A 20,685-nucleotide genomic window follows, 5' to 3' on the forward strand; every position below is an offset into this window, starting at 1 on the left:
GGCTCTGAGCTGTCAGTACAGAGCCCAACGCAGGGCTGGAACTCACAAACCATGAGATCATGACCTGAGCTGAAGTTGGTCGCTCAACCGACTGAGCCACCCAGGCACCCCAAGATACCATATATTTAAAGACAAGCCCATGATTTAGTAACAACCTTTATGGGGAGACAAAAAGACACACTAATTTTGTGTGCATACCTATTAATTATAAGATATAAAATTACGATATATAATACATGTCTTATAATGTAAAATGAAGAAATCTTTGTCCAGATTTCTCTCTTCTAGACTATTTTTCAGGGATGTGTGGAAGAATTACCTCTAAAACACCAGGCTATTGTATTAACAAGTTTTTCCTAATCAAAAACATACTTCTTGCTATACAAATTAATTTTAGGCATAACAGTTTAAGCAGCAGGTAGCTTTTAAATTAGTGATTTTGTGTGTAGCTCCTATTATACAAGTAAATATTGAAAGCTTCATCACTGTCTAAAGTTCCTTCAAGGAATTTTGGAATCACTAAATTATTTACAAAATATTTACATGATAAAAATTATATATATATATATGTATATATCAATCCATTTAAGAACCTCTAGTTGGCAATCTTTGAAGTCTAGTTATAGTTATTTTGCTAGTGACAATAAGAGTTCTTCTAAGATACTATATAATTCAGATTGTTAATTCAAACTCTATTCATGTGTAATATATACTATGTATTATTTTTTTATTACAAGTCTCAAAAATAAATGGAACAATAAGTTCCAAGGGTCCTATAACTTCTATGTTTTACATTTCCTTCCATTTCTAGGATTTTTACATTCTGTGGGGATGGGGGGTGAGAGGGTTGTAAAATGAGAAACAGTAGTAAAAGCAAAGCTAGAGTTTTATTTACAAAGTTCAGTGCAAAGGGGCATCTGGGTGGCTCAGTCAGTTAAGCATCCAACTTTGGCACAGGTCATGATCTCACGGTTCCTGAGTTCTGGCCCTGTATCAGGTTCTGCACTGACAGTGTGGAGCCTGCTTGGGATTCTTTCTGTCTCCCTCTCTTTACCCATACCTGCATGCACATACTTGCACTCTCTCAAAATAAATAAATATACTTTAAAAAAAAAAAAACCCTTCAACAAAGTTTAGTGAGTAGCTCTCTGCGATGATCAATTTTATGTGTCAACTTAATTGGGCCACAGGGAGCCCAGATATTTGGGCAACATTATACTAGGTTTGTGAGGGTATGAGGTATACTAGGTTTGTGTGGATGAGGCTAACATTTAAACTGGTAGACTGAATAAAGCAGATTGCCCTTTCTAATGTGAATTTGCCTTATCCAATTAGTTGAAAGCCTAAATAGAACAAAAAGGCTTCCTCTTCCAGGGAGTCAGGGACAATTCATACAACCTGAATGCCTTGGAGCTGAGGCATCAGTTGTTTTTTTTTTTTTTCTGCCCTCACACTCAAACTGAAGCGTTGGTTGTTCTTGGGTCTCAAGCTTGCTGGCCTTCAGATTGAAACTAAACCATTGGTTATCCTGAGTCTCAGTTTGCCATCTACATGTCCTGGAACTTGTCAGTCTTTATAATTGCATGAGCCAATTCTTCATAATGAATTCTCTCTCTCTCTCCAAATATATATAAATATATTTTTATTATATACAAATAAATTTATATATATATAATATTAATTTTTATAATATATATAATTCATATTTTATATATAATTTAATATATATTAAGATATATGTTATATATATAAAATATTGGTTCTGTTTCTCTGGAGAAGAGAGAATAATAATATAATCTGCTCCTAGGATTCAAATTTTTTTGAAGACTTAACAGAGCAATGAGATTCTAATTTGGATTTAGTATTGTTAGTATGATTATGATTAGGATAGTTACATCAAACAGTTTACTAAGGAATTTTTTATATGTACATTATGTACACACACACACACACACACACACACATATACATATAGATTTATTATACCTAATTGGTTTATGAGGTTTTACAGTCAGACAAGTCCCAAGATCTGCAGGATAAATTGGCAAATTGGAGATCCAGCATAGCTGATAATTTAATTCCAGTCTGAGACTGGAGAAGGCCTAAGAACCAGGAGAGCTGATAGTGTTTTAGCTTGAAAGCTGTCAGTTACCAGACTCAGGAAAAGTAAATGTTTTAGTTCCAGTGTGAGGACAGGAAAAAGGCTGATGTCACAGTTCAAAGATTATCAGGCAAGAAGCATTCTCTCTTAGTTGGGGGAGGGCCAGTCTTTTTGTTTTATTCAGGCTTTCAACTTTAAGAAGGGCAATTTGCTTTATTCAATATACCAATTTAAATATTAATGTCATCCAAAAACACCCTCACAGAAATACTCAGAATGATATTTCAGCAAATATCTGGTCATCTCATGCTACACTCAAGTTGATCAATAAAGTTAACCATCATAGCTCCTAAGCAAGATGGAGTAACAGGAAAAAAATTGAGCCCTGTGATTTCCAGATGACTGCCTTGAAGGAATCCCCAGGCCACAAGAAGATAAGAGCAGACATCCAAAAACAAAACAAAATGAAACAAAACAAAACAAAACAAAAACAAGGCATGCGAAGAAGCAGACAAAAGAAACCATAATAAAAAATTTATTCAATTGAAAACTACCTAGAACTAACATGATGTTAGAATTAGCAAATGATGGCCTTAAAACAATCATTTTAACTGTATTCAATATGCTCAAGAAATTGAGATAACAAAAGTATAATCATTTCCAAAATGATATTCTGGAGATGAAAACTATGTCTGAGATAAAAAAGCAATAAGTGGCATTAACATCGACTCCACATTGCAGAAGAAAAGGTCAATGACCATGAAGGCGTAGCAATAGATGTTATTTAAAATGAAACACAGGGGTGCTTGGGTGGCTCGGTCAGTTAAACATCAGACTGTTGATTTCAGCTCAAGTCATGATCTCATGGTTTGTGAGATAGAGCCTTGGATGGGACTCTGTGGTGAAGGCATGGAGCCTTCTTGGGAGTCTTTCTCTCCCTCTCTCTCTGCCCCTCCCCTGCTCATGCTTTCTGTTTCTCAAAATAAATAAATAAAATGAAACACGAGGAGAGAAAAGAATTTTTTAAAATGAATAAGGCATCAGTGAGCTATGAATAACTTTACATGGCCTGAGGTTTCAGAAGGAAGAACGAGAGAAATAATGACTGTAAACCCATAATTCCAAGAAGATCAATAAATCTAAAACATGCACGCACACACACACACACACACACACACACACACACACGCACACATACTCCCTGTGAAAATAACCATACCAAGGCATATCATCATTCAATTGCTCAAAACCAGTGATAGAAAAAAAGAAAATCATAGTCACGAGGATATAAGGCCCAGCATAGAGAATATAGTCTATGATATTTTAATAGCATTGTACAGTGATAGCTGGTAGCTACATTTGTGGGGAGCATAGATAAGTACAGAGAAGTTGAATCATTATGTTGCATACCTGCAAATAATGTAACATTGTGTGTCAACTATACTCAAAAAAAAAAAATTAAAAAAGAAAATCTTAGAAGCAGACCAAAAAAGCAGAGGTGTTATGTACAGAAGAATAAAGGTAAGAAAGATGATGGATTTCCTACAAGGAAAAATGAGGTACAACTGAAGTGTAATGATGAGTGTTAGATTTATCTTGCCCTAAGTCCAGATAATTCTTAGTATATTTCTGTAAAATCTGATTTCCAGTTCTAAGATGTGCTGTTTCATTTCTTTCCAAGGCTTCCAGTGAAGACCTTTGTCCTGCTTGTCACTGAGCCAGTTGCTGCTCTTGCAATCTACAGCTTTACACCCACAAAAATGCCCTTTGTATTTAGATCTCTGAACACTGAGTGTGTTAAAGGCCAATTTCACTCTGTATCAACTAACAGTGTCTTAAGAATAACATTGGCTACTCAACTTCTAATTTTTATCTTCTTTATTTTCCCAAGACTGGATTGTCTTAGCAATATCTTAAGAATTTGTACAACCTGGTATAAAAATGACTTCCCCGAACGACGTCATGAGAAAAAACCTGAAGATGATTCATGGCTGTCCCATGGTCTATGCATTTACAAACAACTGGGAAAAGATTGAACAGTTCCACAGCAGACCCGATGACATCGTGATAGCCACTTACCCCAAATCAGGTGAGTTTTATAGCCTGACAAATACATATCTGACTTTAGCCTTTGTTTCCTGAAAATCGGCTTCTCTACAAAATCATTATCATCCTAAAGGTGCCTGGGTGGTTCAGTCAGTTAAGCGTCAACTCTTGGTTTTGACTCAGGTCATGATCTTGTGGTTTGTGGGTTTGAACCCTGCATCAGGCTCCATGCTGACAGTGCAGAGACTGCTTGGGATTCTCTCTCCCTCCCTCTCTGCCCCTCCCCTGCTTGTTCTCTCTCTCTCTCTCTCTCTCAAAGTAAATAAACTTTAAAAAAATAAATGAATAAAATCATTATCATCCTAAATAAAATTATTATTCCTGTCAGTCAGTCTGGCCATTGGCTTTGAGTATATTTTGGATGAGCATTTGGGGCACAGAAAGAAGAATTAAGTTTCTAATAGAATGCTTTAAGATGGCAAACTCCCTGTATGTACTTTTCCCCTCCAGATTCAATAATAGTTATACAAAATGTTGCCTTTCAACGCAGGTACCACTTGGGTTAGTGAAATTGTGGACATGGTTGTAAATAATGGAGATGTTGAAAAATGTAAGCGGGATTTTATAACAGTTAAAGTTCCAATGTTGGAAATGGCCGTCCCTGGACTAAGAACTTCAGGTAATTTTAAACCAGCTGGGAATTATATTTTGGTAGTATTATTTATACAACACATTAAATATTATATTTGCAATTTCCATTCAAAGAAAATGGAGTCAATTCGGTGCCATAAAATGGAAGTTTGCAAGCAGTACAATCACCAATACATATAGAGAAACTGTAGTTTAATACATTGCATATCCAGGTATGATAGCCTAAGATGAAAGAATTTTGTTGTAGAAACCAACTAAAAATTTGGTTGATAACATAAAAAATGTTCCTTATCTTTTTTTTACTTTTGTTGTATAGAATCTTATAGATTGGATTAATAAGCTCATAATTTAGGATATTGCTGTAGTTAAATAAGTAAAGTACCAATGCCTGTCAAACACAAAATTTATTATTAATACAATTCATTTTCATTCCACAAATATTTTTTGAGTGCTTCTAAAGAATTATGCACTGTGCTATGGGCTATAAAATGATTAGTTAATCAATACCCTATTCCCAAGGAGTTTATAGTAATACTGTTATTAAAAAAGTAAATAATAATATGTGAATATTATTAGGCTCATGTATCCAAAGAATAGGGCTCTATAAAAGAGAGTTTATGTTAGCTCAGATATTTAAGGAACTCTACTTTGAAATGAGACATAAAGTCATGCACATAGTTGGAGAAAACACATTTCAGGTGATGAAATAGTAGGTATGAAGTCCTAGATGCAGAAAAGACCTTGGTACAGTCCAGGGATTAAACAACAACAATGAAAGGGGGAAAGAAGGGCTTGCAGTTTTCAAGAAATGCTCAGTGATCTAAGAGAGGTTCAGGAGTATGATGTCCTGTGGGCAAGTGAGAAGGGCTTAAGAAGTGAGACCTAGCTCTCCAATGCTGCTGGAAACCTGGCGTAGAAAGACAGAAGTATGGTGGTGAATGTTTATATCAGTTTAAAGAGCAAAATCCAAATTCTCTATCCTACCAGAGTTAGTTACTTCCACAAGCAGAGAAGAACCAATAGGGAAGGTGTCATTCCTTCTGTGTGGTTGCCTGAAGTCAGAGCAAATGCTGAATCTTGGTGCTAAAAGAGTTATTCTGGGATAAGCAAACAAAGTGAGTTCAAGAGTGAGATCAGACTCCAAAGCCATAAAGAAGTATGAAATGTAAAAGCAATAGAATCAGAATAATCAGGGTGGGAGACTCAGGTATGACTAATGGCAGATGGGGGTTAAGAGTAGGGAGTGAGGCTTTGTAGCATCACCAGAGAGTGAGTAGGTGAGGTTCAGCAGGTAATAGAGGGTAAAATGACACTCAGATGGACTCTGGAGCCTGAATATGAATATGTGTAATGTCATTACGTATTCCCCACATTCACATTTGTGCAATAAAGGGTTCAGTTAAAGGACCTTACGTGGTAAAACAATTACAACCTAGAGGTTGAGAAATCTTTTAAGGAAGTTAGGGAGTGAAAAGGAACAACAGCTATGGGAAAAACTTCATAAGAGAAACAAACGTAAGAGTTCATGTCATGGGCATTGAGGAATAATGAGTTATGGAAGATTATGATTTCTCATTTCTATATGCTTTGTAAGGTGACTGTCACTATCAGGTCAGTATTAGCATAATGAAATACTTGGTGAATTTTGTAGGTGTATAAGTAATGTTTCCAGATAAAATTCAAGATACCAAATTTAATCTGAAATTCAGATAAATAGCTCTTTTATTTAGCATAAGTATATCCCAAATATTAGAGGGAGGATACTTACACTAAAAGATGTCTGTTGTTTACATGAAATTCAAATTTAACTAAGATTCTTGATCTTTGTTTCCTAAGTTGGCCAACCCTATCCACATTAAAATTAAGAGATTCTTCCTAATACAACTATGTGCTATACATTTTTCTCTACAGACATTCATGTTTCTCTACCAACATTCATTGGTAAACAAAGCAAGCTAGATCTCTGCTCTTGTGGGATCTCCATTAGAGTGTGTGTGTTTGGGGTGGGAATGAGGAAGAGGCATGGGAACTGACAATAAATAAATAGACAAGTAATAAACTATAAAACAAAAATAAACCTTACACAGAACATTTTAAAAGGATGTTTTAATAGAGATGCAGTGGCTTTTTAGCATATGTAATAACTTTTTGTAAACAACTGAAGCATAAGATTGTTTTGAATGAGTAAGTCAGCTGCAATTTTGAGCAGGTGTGCCTTGTATGCAAAAGGTGGGAAGATAATGTAGGATTAACAGGTAATCTAGAGGTTAGACTGGGTATAAGTAATATTGTGAAAAAATGCAAAGGACTTTTTTATTGGATATTAAACCTGAAGGAGGAGACAACAATAATTGAGATTTTAAGTGTTGGTGACTGAACAGGAAATAGCATCATTAACAGATATATCTAGGATATGGTAAAGCCACTGAGTGCATTAAAAGAATAGTAAGTTAAAAGTATAAGCCCAGCCTTTCCTAGTCTATGTCAGGAATTCTGAGTGTGCCTTTACCCCAGAAGTGACTTCAGACTGACCAAAGTCACTTAAGTAGTGAGATACAGGGTGCTGAGATCTTCCTAGCTCTGAATATACAAAATAAATGGATATTTTCCATCTCAGGGAAATTCACATACCCCTTATACAAAGACTTGAAGCCAGGTTTCCCACATATTAGTTGTATGACTTTAGTGAGTCCAGCTAACACCTAAAAATTACACAACATTTTCATTTTGCATATATATACATATGACACATAAAGGAAATAATAAAAACATAGGTGCAACAGCAGATGCTCTACAGAAATAACATTGTCTAAACCATAATAGCTGATGTGAGAATTACTAGTTATTGATATCTCTTTGAGATACAGAAAATATTTTTGTAATTATTTATAATAATGCAAGGTATGATAAAACTCCAAATTGCTAAATCCAATACTATTACCCCTCGTTTTGGAGGTGGAGAAAATGAAACATAGAGACTAACATACTTTCAAATGTCTCATGATGAGTTCAGTGACAGACTTAGGATTCCAACACCTCAGAACTATGCCTTTAACCATGATGCAATATTGCCTCTTAGAATCCAGATAAATAAAATCTGTGATTGGTTTAAAATCTAGCAGCATTATATACTTCTCAAAAATATTTTAACAGGTTGTAGAAAATCAGGAAATGCAGGCTCCTTGAAGACTTTAATGTATCTCTGTACCAAACTAAATTTTCCCAGGAATAGAACAATTAGAGAAGAATCCCTCACCCCGGCTTGTGAAGACACATCTACCAATTGATCTCCTTCCTAAGTCTTTCTGGGAGAACAACTGCAAGGTATATTCCACATTGCAAGCCAACATTTTTTAATTAATTAATTAATTAATTAATTAATGTATTTATTTATTCTTGAGAGAGACAGAGATGGTGTGAGTGGGGGAGGGAAAGAGAGAGAGAGGGAGAGAGAGAATCCCATGTAGGCTCCACGCTATCAGCACAGAGCCTGATGTGGGGCTCAAACTCACGAAACTGTGAGATCATGGCTTGAGTCAAAACCAAGAATTGGTCACTTAACTGACTGAGCCTCCCAGGTTCCCATGCAAGTCAATTTTTTAATGTGACCTTATTGTTTTAATCACACAAATAGTGATTGCTCAAATGTTTTGTTTAGTTGTCACTATGAGAACTGAGCTACATAAGAAAGTGGTTAAATAAAAAATACATATATTTCAATCTAAACCTATGTATTCAAGTTTGCCAAAGGCAGATAGCAACAGGATCCCCATCTCAGGACACTATTGCTACTGTTATTCCCCAGCGGTCTCTAGATGTTCTGGCCTACTCCCAAAACTCAACATAAAGATGTCAGTTCTTATTTGATTATTTGGTAAAATTCTCCAGTAAAACATTTGTGCCTGAATATTTGATTCCGGGGAAGTTTTAAATTTGAAATTCAATTTCTTCAATAATTGTGGGGCTATTCTGAGTATCTATTTCAACCTCACTGATTTTTACTGGTTTGTGATGTGTGAGGAATTCTAAGTTGTTGAGTTTTGTAATGAAAAGTGTTTTATAATTCTCTTATTCTTTCTTTGAACAGACTGTGTTTTTATAGCTACTTTATTTTTAGAGCAATTGTAGGTTCACAGCAAAATTAAGTGGAAGGGAAAGAGACTTCCCATATATCCCTTGCCCCTACACATGCATAGCTACCTAGTTTCAACAGCTCCCACCAGAGTGGGACATTTGTTACAACTGATGAACCTACATTGATGCATCATTATCACCTAAAGTTCATAGTTTACATTAGGGTTCACTCTTGGTGTTGTACATTCTATGGATTGGGACAAAGGTATAATGACATACATATATATACCATTATAGTATCATATGGGGTAGTTTCACTGCCCTAAAAACCTTCCATACACCACCTGTTCATCCCCTTCTCCTCTCAACCTGGCAACAACTGATCTTTTTTATTGCCTCCATGGTTTTACCTTTTCTAAAATGTCATATAGTCAGAATCATACAGTTTGTAGCTTTTCCACATTGTATTCTTTCACTTAGCAATATGCATTTAAGGTTCTTCCATATCTTTTTATGGCTTGATAGCTCATTTCATTTTAGTGCCAAATAATATTCCATCGTCTGGATATACTCCAGTTCGCTCATTCACCTACTAAAAGACATCTTGGTTCCTTCCACATTTTGGTAATTATGAATACAGCTGCTATGTGTATCCACTTGCAGGTTTTTGTGTGGGCCTTATTTTTCAACTTTGGGTAGATACCATGTAGTGCAATTGCTGGCTTGCAGGTAAGAGTATTGTTTAGCTTTATAAGACACTGCCGAAGTGTGTTCCAAAGTAGCGGTACCATTTTTCTTTCTTTCTTTTTTTTTTTTTTAGTAACATTTTATTTATTTATTTATTTTTAATTTTTAAAAGGTTTATTTTATTTTATTTATTTATTTATTTTTAATATATGAAGTTTATTGACAAATTGGTTTCCATACAACACCCAGTGCTCATCCCAAAAGGTGCCATTTTTCAATCCCACCAGCAGTGAATGAGAGTTCCTGTCACTGACTCCACATCCTCATCGGGATTTGGTGTCAGCTTTCTGGATATTGGTCATTCTAATAAGTATGGAGTGATATCTCATTGTCACTTTAATTTTCATCTCCCTGATGACATATGATGTGTAACATCTTTTCATACTCTTATAATTTTAATGGCTGTAAGATTTGTTGTGATACGGCCTGTTTTTTTCCTTAATATTAGTTGTGTCTTCTCTTCTTTATTAGCCTCGCTAGATGTTCATTAATTTTGTGATTTTTAAAAAGAACCAGACTTTTGTTTCATTAATTTGCCCTGGTGTTTTCCTGTTATTAATTTCCATGGATTTCAAATCCATGTGGTTTCCTTCCTTTTTTTTCCCACAGATGATTTATATGGCTCGAAATGCCAAGGATGTTGCAGTTTCATATTACCATTTTGACTTAATGAATAATTTGCAACCTGTCCCTGGCACCTGGCAAGAATACCTGGAGAAGTTCATGACTGGAAATGGTAGGTAGGCTTGGGCTTGAAATTAATACATAATTTTTTTTATTTTTAATAATACTAATAACCATTACTGGTATGGCTTTTCTTATCAAAATACTTTTCAAAGTCAGTAACAAGTATATTTAAATAGCATTTAAAAAACTTAGATCAACTGTATATAATATCACACTATGACATCAATAAACAGATTTGGTGTTTTACATTGGCTTGATGAAAATTTTCTCCAATGTCTTTTCAGTTGTTAGAAATCCATTCTCATTTCCTGCTTATGATAGAAATTGCTTAACATGCCCATATCTTTAGTTAGATCTGTTATACATAAATAGTACTTAGACAAATAATTAATATGAGTACTTAGTAGGATAGTTTTCTTCCACCCGAGGCTAAGTAAAACCCACTGGAGCTGAAAGCACTTTCATTTGAAATTTACATTTACTTTGTACTTCCTATTTTTAAAATCTAATTGTACATTCATAATTATTTATTTTTTAATTGGCCTTATATATTCAGTTCCCTTGATTACTAAATTCCACAAAACATTTGTACAGTTTGGCTTACTGTTTAGAAACAAATCTTTAATTTGATGAATGCTTGTGGTAATAGACTGTTTTTTCTGGTATTAGTGGCCTATGGTTCCTGGTTTAATCATGTTAAGAGCTGGTGGAAGAAAAAGGAAGAACACCCAATACTTTTCTTGCACTATGAAGATATGAAAGAGGTAAATAGAAATTCATTCTGGATAATTCCCCCACTACATCCAAAGGGTTGGGGCCAAGGGGTAATATATATTTTCAACTTAATCTATGGACTAAAAAAATGTTACAATTATTTTGCCTCTTCTCCATGCCTGCTTACTCAAATCTTTCTAAGATCATTAGTGACTTCTAGTTGTGAATCCATGACATTTTTATCTTCTCATACTTTTTCACCACTGTGTTTATTTTGAGCACCTTTTCTTTTTGAAATTCTTTCCTACATTTAACAAGTTATCATACTCTTCTGGTTTTCCTGTGGATCTCTATCACTTAATTTTGTTTTGTTTTGTTTTGTTTTGTTTTTTAAGCTGCTTGCTACATTTTGGTGACCATACCCATGCCCGCTGTTGCCAAAACTATTTATGTGCTAATGACCCCCCAAAACCCCATTTTAACTTCCACCCTAATTCAGATGCATGCTTTAATTAAAATGACCCTCAAATTTAACACATTCAAAACTAAACTCATTTTGCTTCTCTCTCTCTCCAACGCGTAAGCCTTTTCTCCTTTTATTCTCTCTTTGGTTAATGATGTCATTTGTCCATTAATTTTCAAGTTTGAAAATATATTGTCTTCATTGGCTTCCATATAGTGGATATGGTTCCACTCTATTGTGAGCATCTCATTGGTTCATATGACCTATCTATTATAACTCTGAAATGTACCCCTCTCCTTTTCTCTCTTACTATATCCCTCTTAGTTTGGAGACTCATAAGCATTCATGTAGTCTCCTGTATGAACTACTATTACTTCAAATACTGCATAGTTCCAGCCCTATTCTGAGGCTATTTTACTTAAATTAGGCAAACACACACACACACACACACACACACACACACACACACACACACCTGAGAAATATGTGGAAACCAAGTCTCTCTATTTGAAAAAGCCTGGACATAAAAATGAGGATACATTTTAGCCTTTCAGATTCATAATGGAAAGTACAATATCTATCATTTTCATGGCTGCATTCACAGTACATAATATAGCACCTTACATATACAGAGGGACTCATAGGATAACTTGTATGGATAATTGATTATTTGAATGAATAAATAAATGAATGAGCAGTAATAACAAGCTTTTTAGAGACAAAAACTTTACTTGTTATAACAGAAATCCTGCCCCATGTAAAATTTCCCTTGATCCAAGTATTTCTGAAAATGCCTCAGGGTACTTCTCACATTTTAACCAAAAGAGTCCTTTGAATTTTTCTGCTCTGCCCAGGCTCCCATCTTCCATCACATCTGTTTGCAGCCCATAGAGAATTCATGGTCTAAGCTTTACTATTGTCCACTTACACAGGGCTTGAGGCAATTTATTTCAATTTGCTGGTAATATGCAGCTGTGAAACTGAAGTGGTCTGATGAAAACACTTTTAAAAAGTGACACTATCCCATGAATGTTTGATTAGCCAGAATTAAGTCATGAATTCATAAGAGAGAAAATTGTCCTTCTGTTCTATCTTTCTTCACTTCCTAGACCCAGCGTAGCCCTTAATAACTTTATGAAAGGATCAATTTTAGCTTCTGAATATAGTCCTTTTTCTCCATAGGGATGGGGAAGTACATTTTCTGGGCTGGGCTGGTATCCAAATTCTGAGTCTGACAGCATTTTGTCCTCTACGTGACATTTTGGTGTTAACCATGTATCTCCTTATTTAGCTAAAATGTGTTATTCAAACCCACTTGTTCATACTGATTTATGGTCCGACCCAATCAGCTTTATAAGCATATCTTATATCTTATATGAATATAAGCATATTTTTAATTCCACTCAAACGTGCTACAATCATAGTACTAATAGATGATCTTTTTCTCCTGTCATACCAGTCATTTTTAGACAATGTTATATGAAGAAGTTTATTCTATCAACAATAGAACAAAATCATAATTGCATATCAGTAATAAAATTCAGAGAGAGGTCCAGTAATTTACATCAGGTTTATGAGCATCTGCATAAATTCTTAACCAATGAGGTGAAAGAGTAATACAGCAGAAGGAGATTCTGTAGGAGCCAGCACCCTGCTTTCACTTGTACTGCACTATAAACTAACATGCTCATTGATATTTAGGCAGTGGCCAGATTATTCTCCAAACACTTTGAATCCCTAATAGAAACTGTTTTCTATTTGTCTGTCCATCTGTGGTTTTCCTAGCACCACTATTAACTTTTCTTTGGCCCTGTTTCCATTATCATCATTTCTGACCTTTTACTTCTTCCAAGCATCCCTTAATTAGTCATCTCTTTCTGCTCTCATTGTCTGACATCTAAAACATTGCCAGACCTTCCCTTGTAGGGAATTCCCTGCCAAAATGTACATATGTATGTACATGAACACACATACAGTTAATGACGTATTATTAAATGCTGCTGCTTCCCTGCATAAGAGAAAAAGTACAAATCCTTCAGCAGGACATCCAAGGACTTTCTCGGTTTTACCCCAATTTATCTTTCCAGTTTTAAAGCCCTCTCTCACTCCTATGAACAGCTCAGACCAAACTTCAACCTCTTTCCCTTTTTTTCTTCCTTCAACATATTATGAGACCCTATACCCCCAAAAGTTTTGACTGTTTTCTCTACTGGAAATGCACTCTCCAACATCTCAGCAGACCACACATCCTGGTGAATTCTGACTCCCTTTTTCAACTCAGCTTAGCTATCACCTTCTCAAAGTATTTCTAGACATACCCATATAGAGTTTAGTTTAGCTCCCTTAAATTTACAAATATTAAATTTATGTCATTAGAATCCGGAAAGTGATCTGTTTATCAAATTTTGTTCTTTTTATCCTCAATTATTCACGAATAACTTAAGTTTTGATATCTTTGCGCTTTCATGGGAGTTTATTTTTGATAATTTATATCCAAGCAAGGTTGAAGGTATAAAGACTTTAAGGCAAACATACTTGAAGTTGTTCATGAATTTATTATTTTTATTTTTAAATATTGTTATTAAAAACAAGAAAGGATGGGGTGCCTGGGTGGCTCAGTCAAGAGTCGGACTTTGGCTCAGGTCATGATCTCACATTTCGTGGGTTCGAGCCCCCTGTCAGGCTCTGCGCTGACAGCTCAAAGCCTGGAGCCTGCTTCGGATTCTGTCTCCCTTTCTCTCTGCCCCTCCCCAGCTCACTCTCTCTCTCAAAAACAAATAAACATTAAAATTTTTTTTTAAATAAAAATAAAAACAAGAAAGGAATTTCTATTAAGAACAAATAAATAAAGCCAGGAAGAATAAAAAAATACTATTGGGTCCCCAAACTTTCACTGTTCAAATCTGATTACAACTTGACTTAAAATAGCTGCTTTTTTCCTCCATATATTGTTACTATTTAGCCAAGCTTTGTTCTTATTTTACTTTTGATATAAATGAATATAATATGAAATTTAGAATAAACAAAATATTTCTAGCCTATTTTTCCCAAACATAAATTATTGATTTTTTCATTTTCATGATTAATTTAAAAAAACATTGATGACCCAAAAAAATATGGATTGAATATTCAGAACCAAGACTTAAGAAAACAAATTATAAATATTACAGTTTTCACATTATGTTAATGATGTGTTAACCATTTTCTTGGGTATGTCTCTCTTTACCCACTGATAGAATCCAAAGCAGGAAGTCAAGAAGATTATGAGATTTCTAGAGAAGAATTTGAATGATGAGGTCTTGGATAAGATCATCCATCACACCTCATTTGAAATGATGAAAGACAACCCTCTGGTGAATTACACACACATACCAAGTACAGTGATGGATCACAGCAAATCCTCTTTTATGCGTAAAGGTAAGTATTTTGCTGAATTGAATTTCCCTTTTCACTTTCTTATGAATTACTCTGAAATGAGGATTAACTTTGTGATCTCTAACAAGTTACTTAGCCAGTTTGGGCACCAATTTCTTTATCTGTAATATAAGGACATTAAAAATACCTGCCACAAAAAGTTGTTGAACTAGATTAGAAATTACCAGAGGGAATAATGCTTATAAACCTGTTATCTGAATACCTTGGGTATTTGATGTGTATTTCTTCTCCTATTTACTCTGCTACTAAATGGGACTAGTTTTGTCAGTTCTCATGTGAGTCATTCCAAAATTTTTATTCTTAAATCTTGAATCTTTACCTAAATAGGCATAGGCCTCCCTCTCTTCCTCAGTAATTGGTTAACGTCACTCAATACAGAACCATCTACCCCATATCACTTAGAAAACGGAGGTCACTTTGTTAAGGATCCACCAGGAGAAAGGACTTTTTTTTACCCTATGGGAATATTCTGTTCCCTAAAAATACCATCTGAATTATAGGAAACATGGAATCTAAATTTAAATTAAAAAGATGACAAGAGAGGAGTATGGCATTCACTATTGATTCCAATGAAGCAAATCTTTTAGCTTGTGGCTTCTTGTACAGGATTTGTGTCAAAAGATGTTTTATTAGTGATAAAAATAATGCATTTAACAAATTTTTAACAAACAAATTTGAGAAGTTATCCACCTAATAACGTCACCTTCTATTTTCAATATTCTTTATTGAAGTGGGAGGGAAAGGGGTAAAATCACAGTTAGTGTGCTAGGAAGTAAACACAACCCTAAAATGTACTGTGCGTATGAACATGTGGCTGAAAACCCTTGATTTTCAAAGACTTACATGGTTAAATTGTTTTCTAAAACATTTTTCTCTATTAGTTATTAAAATAGCAAATAGTGTTGGTGTTTTCAAATTATTTTTTATTTTCAAAAGCATTACATTTAACTTTTCAACCCTAACCTCTAGAAAGTAAAATTTTCATTGTAAGTGGTGTCTAAACAAAGACTCATGCACACATACACACATTTTGCTGGCAGAAAGGAAAAAAAAAAATCTGAAAAAAATACTCCTTTACTAAATAAGGCAAATTGTCATTTTGTCGGATTATCTGAATGTAACTTGCAAGAGAGTTTTATTCCCAGACGTATGAAAATTGGTACCACCTCATGATATCTCGTTAGGGTATTGAGGTAGATGAAATAAGTTCCATAACTGGATTCTATGTTTCTCCAACTTCAAACAGAAAAGAGTGCATGCTGGTCTAATGGGAGAGTCAGTCTTTACATCTGCTCTGGAAGTGGTAAAAAAAAAAAACAAAAAACCATATTCTTTGAGGGCAGATTGATCTGGTGTTTATCCAGGTTATTCCACTCCCTGAATCTATGACTTTGAATACATTGAATCGATCTGCCAAAGGTCTGGCTACATCACTGAAAATATGGAGAAAGTAACAAGCTCTGTGTCATAAATTTTGGGGGAGGATTATGGTAAATGACATGTAAACATTTGGAATGTTTTTTCTGATCATAAATAATACATTAAAAAGCAACAAGTCTTATTAGTCTAAATAGTTTATCCACTTATTCATTCATGCACTCAAGAGACACTTAAAGAATCCTTATTTATTCATTCGTTTGCGTATAGGAAACACTCTTCATGAACACCTGAATGCAGCATGTATTCTCTAGAACATGCATGGATGAATGACACATGCATCTGCTTTAAGAGGCTTATAATGCAATGCAAGAGGCATGCATGTAAATGGATGTTAAACAGGGTTCAGATTGATGTATAAACAAAGGGCCAGGCGCACTCAGTCTTGAAGGATGCCATGTTGTCTAAGTCAAGGTCATAATTTAGTTACACAATAGTAAAAGTAGTATGGAGAGGATAGATGATCTACAATGTTCATACTTATGTCCCAAATCACAATAAAACAGAAAAATCTGGGCTTCGACCAGCATTTATGGTGTCAAAAAAATTTATACTTCCCTTACTCTTGTGAAGCAAATGTGTTTATGTATAATATATAATTAATACTCAAAATACAAGATCATTGGAATACTTTATATATAACTCTTTATTGTTTAATCCGTGCTTTTTATTTTTAATGGCATCTTTACAGATGTACTGTTCCAAATATACACTACTCTTGCATTTCAAAGAGCTCTTAACCCTAGAGAGCATAGTGAGTGAACATAGAACACAAAGTATAATAACCAGGGAAAAACCTTGTTTAGGGGGATGTTTTTCAATAAAAGGATTTGAAATCTTCATCAAGTCATCATGAGTTAATGTAGCTTGCAATTCAATAGGACATACTTCATATTTTATAAAATAGCAAAAGTAGATGTTTATCTCCAAGCACATTTGTAGTACATTAAAAATTTATTTATTTTGGGGGGCGCCTGGGTGACTCAGTCGATTAAGTGTCTGACTCCAGCTCAGGTCATGATCTCACAGTTTGTGAGTTCAAGCCCGGCGTCAGGCTCTGTGCTGACAGCTTGGAGCCTGGAGCCTGCTTCAGAATATGTGACCCCCTCTGTCTCTACCCCTCCCCTGCTCGTGCTCTTTCTCTGTCTCTCAAAAATGTTAAACTTTTAAAAAAATTTAAAAATTAATTTATTTTCCAAATAAATATTTATAAGCATCCAAGTATAAGAAATAAATGTAAATTTGTATCCCAAAAGCTTTGTAAAAATGGTTCAGAGATGTTATATATTTGATTTTAAATGCTATTCTTTTCATCTAAACTTCAAATACAGTATAAGACTAATGAACTCAGGGAAAGCAGGGATCCTCCAGGTGTCATACCATCTTCATTTATAAATTCATGGGAAATTATACTTATCAACTTTCTAGTTCATGGATTGTTTTTGCTGATGACCAGTCCTTTGTATAGTTTCCAAAACTAATTCATGAGATAAAATCTGCCCTGACCATTGATCCAATGCCCAGTAGTAACCTTATGACCCATGACAAACAGAAACACTAAAAGAATCTCGTTCGGGAAACTATTGTACAGCCTGTAAATTTAGACAAGAAAATTAATCATTTTCAGAATGTATCTTTAAAAGTCAATCAAAACCACAATGAGATATCACCTTACACCTGTTGGAATGGCTAGTATCAAAAAGACAAGAAATAACAAGTGCTGACGAGGATGTGGAAAAAAGGGAACACCTTGTACACTGTTGTTGGGATGTAAATCGTAGCCACTGCAGAAAACAGTGTGGAGGTTAAAATTAAAAATAAAATTAAAAATATAACCACCATATATTTGAGAAGATATATGCACCCCTATGTTCATTTCACCATTATTTACAATAGCTAAGATATAGAAGCAATGTAAGTGTTCAGCAATAGAGGAAGGGATAAAGGAGATGTGGTTTATACATACAATGGAATTCTACTTGCCATAAAAAATAAAATAAAATCTTGCCATTTGCAACAGCATGGATGGACCTAGAAGGTATTATGCTAAGTGCAACAAGTCAGACAGAGAAAGACAAATACCGTACAATTTCACTTACTGTGAAATTAAAAAAAATATATTAAACAAAACAAACCAGAAACAGACTCATAAATAAAAGAACAAATTGATGGTTGCCAGAGGGGAGGGGAGTGGGGGAATAGGCGAAATAAATGAAGGGGATTAAGAGGAACAAACTTCTGGTTATGAAATAAATAAGTGACAGGGATGCAGAGTACAACATAGGGAATGTGAATTATATTGTAATAACATGATAACTTCATTTATCATGTTGATCATTTCTTAATGGATAGAAATGTCGAACCACTATATTGTACGCTGAAACGAGTCTAATATTGGATGTCAATTATACTTCAAAAAAATTCAGGTTCTGTTTAGTTGTAAGCCACCTTTTTAGATGGAAGGAATTACCGATAAAAGAGACCTGACATTTTAAAGTATCCAAATACAAGGAAAGTCTTTCTTTTCTAACCTTTTCTTTTAGTATACATTAGTTTTTCCCTCATATTGGAAATATATTACTCCTTCATGTTTTCTTATTTATTTTTAGGGACTGCAGGTGACTGGAAGAATTACTTCACAGTGGCCCAAAATGAGAAATTTGATGCCATTTACAAGAAGGAAATGTCTGGAACTGCACTTCAGTTCCGCACAGAGATTTAAAGAGCCTACACTGCCAATCTGAAGGAGGAAGAACTGAGCTGTAATTTGTTAAAATGGGCAGTTATGACTTTACTTGGGCAGTCAAATGGACTTATAAAGGAGAAAATGTGCTTTTAAAATGGTTTTTTTTTTTTAGCGTCATTAATCAGGTCTCAGTTTCACTCCTGACTCTGAGCTTCCAAATTCCCTAAAGTTAGGTCCAATTGTTACCTTTTTGTAGGATCTTCCTGCCTTTTCCTAGACTAGTATGAGCCGCAAAGTACTTATCCTACTCAATCTCTATATATTGTGGCTGAGAATTCCGTTCCCCTCCCTATTAACATGGTCCAAGAAGTGCTATTTGCACCCTGAAACTATATTTTCTAGCTCTGCCCCAGCTTCCCTTTGTTGAAAATTTGACTCAGGACACTGTGTTCCATTGCTGTGTTCCGGGTTTCAAGTTGTTCCTTGAACAACTTGAACAACATAGATCATCTTCTCACAGTGCCACTATTTGGATAACATAGTTCATGTCCCAGATGATGTGGTTCAGATTTCAGAAATGTTGTTCCTATACCTAATTTCTAAGCATACAAATTTTTAATTGATGAGGATCCAATTTCTGGGTCTCCATAGGTGAAAGGCCTATACTGGTCTCCCTAAGACCCTTCCATGGGAACTGTAGCTCTGCTCTGAGAGCCTGGACTGAGGCAGCAACCTGCTTCCTGTGCAAAGTCCTCCCCAACCTCAACAGTCTCTACTGCAAGGCTGAGAATTGTCTATTGCCATGCTCTGGGCAGCATTCAGGAATTTCAGTTACTTCATTTTGTGATTTTTTTTTTTTTTGGTGTGTGTATGTGGCATTTATCAAACTGGTACCAAAGGGAGACTCTGTTCTGAATTTCCACTATACCCTTCTTACCCCATTTCCCTTCTGTGTACCATCCAACACCTATGCCCATCAGCTTGGGCTATTTGATAAAATGCTTCCTTGGGACATTTGTTTCTCAACTCCAGCTTTGCCTTAGATGTACTTATCTATATCTCCATGTGCAGCAAGATCTTTTATCTGCAGATAATATCAGCATGTGACAAATTGCATGCCAGGCCCAATCTCCCAAACTCATGCTTGGTGAGAATGTCCTGGGTCTTACTTGTTCTGGAGAAGAGTTCTGGAGCTGAGCCATGACTGAGACAGCTCCAATAATTTGGGTGATGGTGTTTTGCCTTCATAGGCAAATGGCTACCATCAGCCTCTGAAGTGGGAATAGAGCCTCAGGCATGTAACTGCTCTCCTCCCTAGCCCCAGCAAACTGTTTACCTAATGGCAACTGCAAATCTCCTGGGAGTGATATATATATGATTTTGGAAATAGTTGTTTTGATAGTTTTATTATAATATGTATTATAAATTATTTTTGTATGTTCCTTAGAAATATGTTTAGTAGTAGTTAATCTTGAATACCTAGGGATATGGTGAACTAGTTTCAGCTTTCTAGAATATGCTTAACAACACAAAAGTAAAGCCGATCACAGATCTACTTGATTTATTATCTTTATTAATCAGTTAATGTGATACATGCTTTGGATTATATGGTCTATTTTTGAATAAAAAATGTGTCTTTCTGAA

At 35.0% G+C, this 20,685-nt stretch overlaps 1 protein-coding gene across 1 annotated transcript in view; it reads left to right on the plus strand.

The window, feature by feature from the left end:
* Positions 1-20,685, plus strand: part of SULT1B1 (sulfotransferase family 1B member 1) — a 31,811-nt gene extending 11,126 nt beyond the window's left edge. Inside the window, exons 3-9 of the mRNA XM_047857324.1 lie at positions 3,993-4,190; positions 4,698-4,826; positions 8,025-8,122; positions 10,229-10,355; positions 10,976-11,070; positions 14,720-14,900; positions 18,965-20,685. Coding sequence (XP_047713280.1) covers positions 4,043-4,190; positions 4,698-4,826; positions 8,025-8,122; positions 10,229-10,355; positions 10,976-11,070; positions 14,720-14,900; positions 18,965-19,077 — 891 coding nt within the window. The 5' untranslated portion in view covers positions 3,993-4,042 and the 3' untranslated portion in view covers positions 19,078-20,685. The remainder of the gene's footprint in view (positions 1-3,992; positions 4,191-4,697; positions 4,827-8,024; positions 8,123-10,228; positions 10,356-10,975; positions 11,071-14,719; positions 14,901-18,964) is intronic.

This window comes from Prionailurus viverrinus, chromosome B1 (assembly GCF_022837055.1).
Source record: "Prionailurus viverrinus isolate Anna chromosome B1, UM_Priviv_1.0, whole genome shotgun sequence".
Lineage (NCBI taxonomy): Eukaryota > Metazoa > Chordata > Mammalia > Carnivora > Felidae > Prionailurus > Prionailurus viverrinus.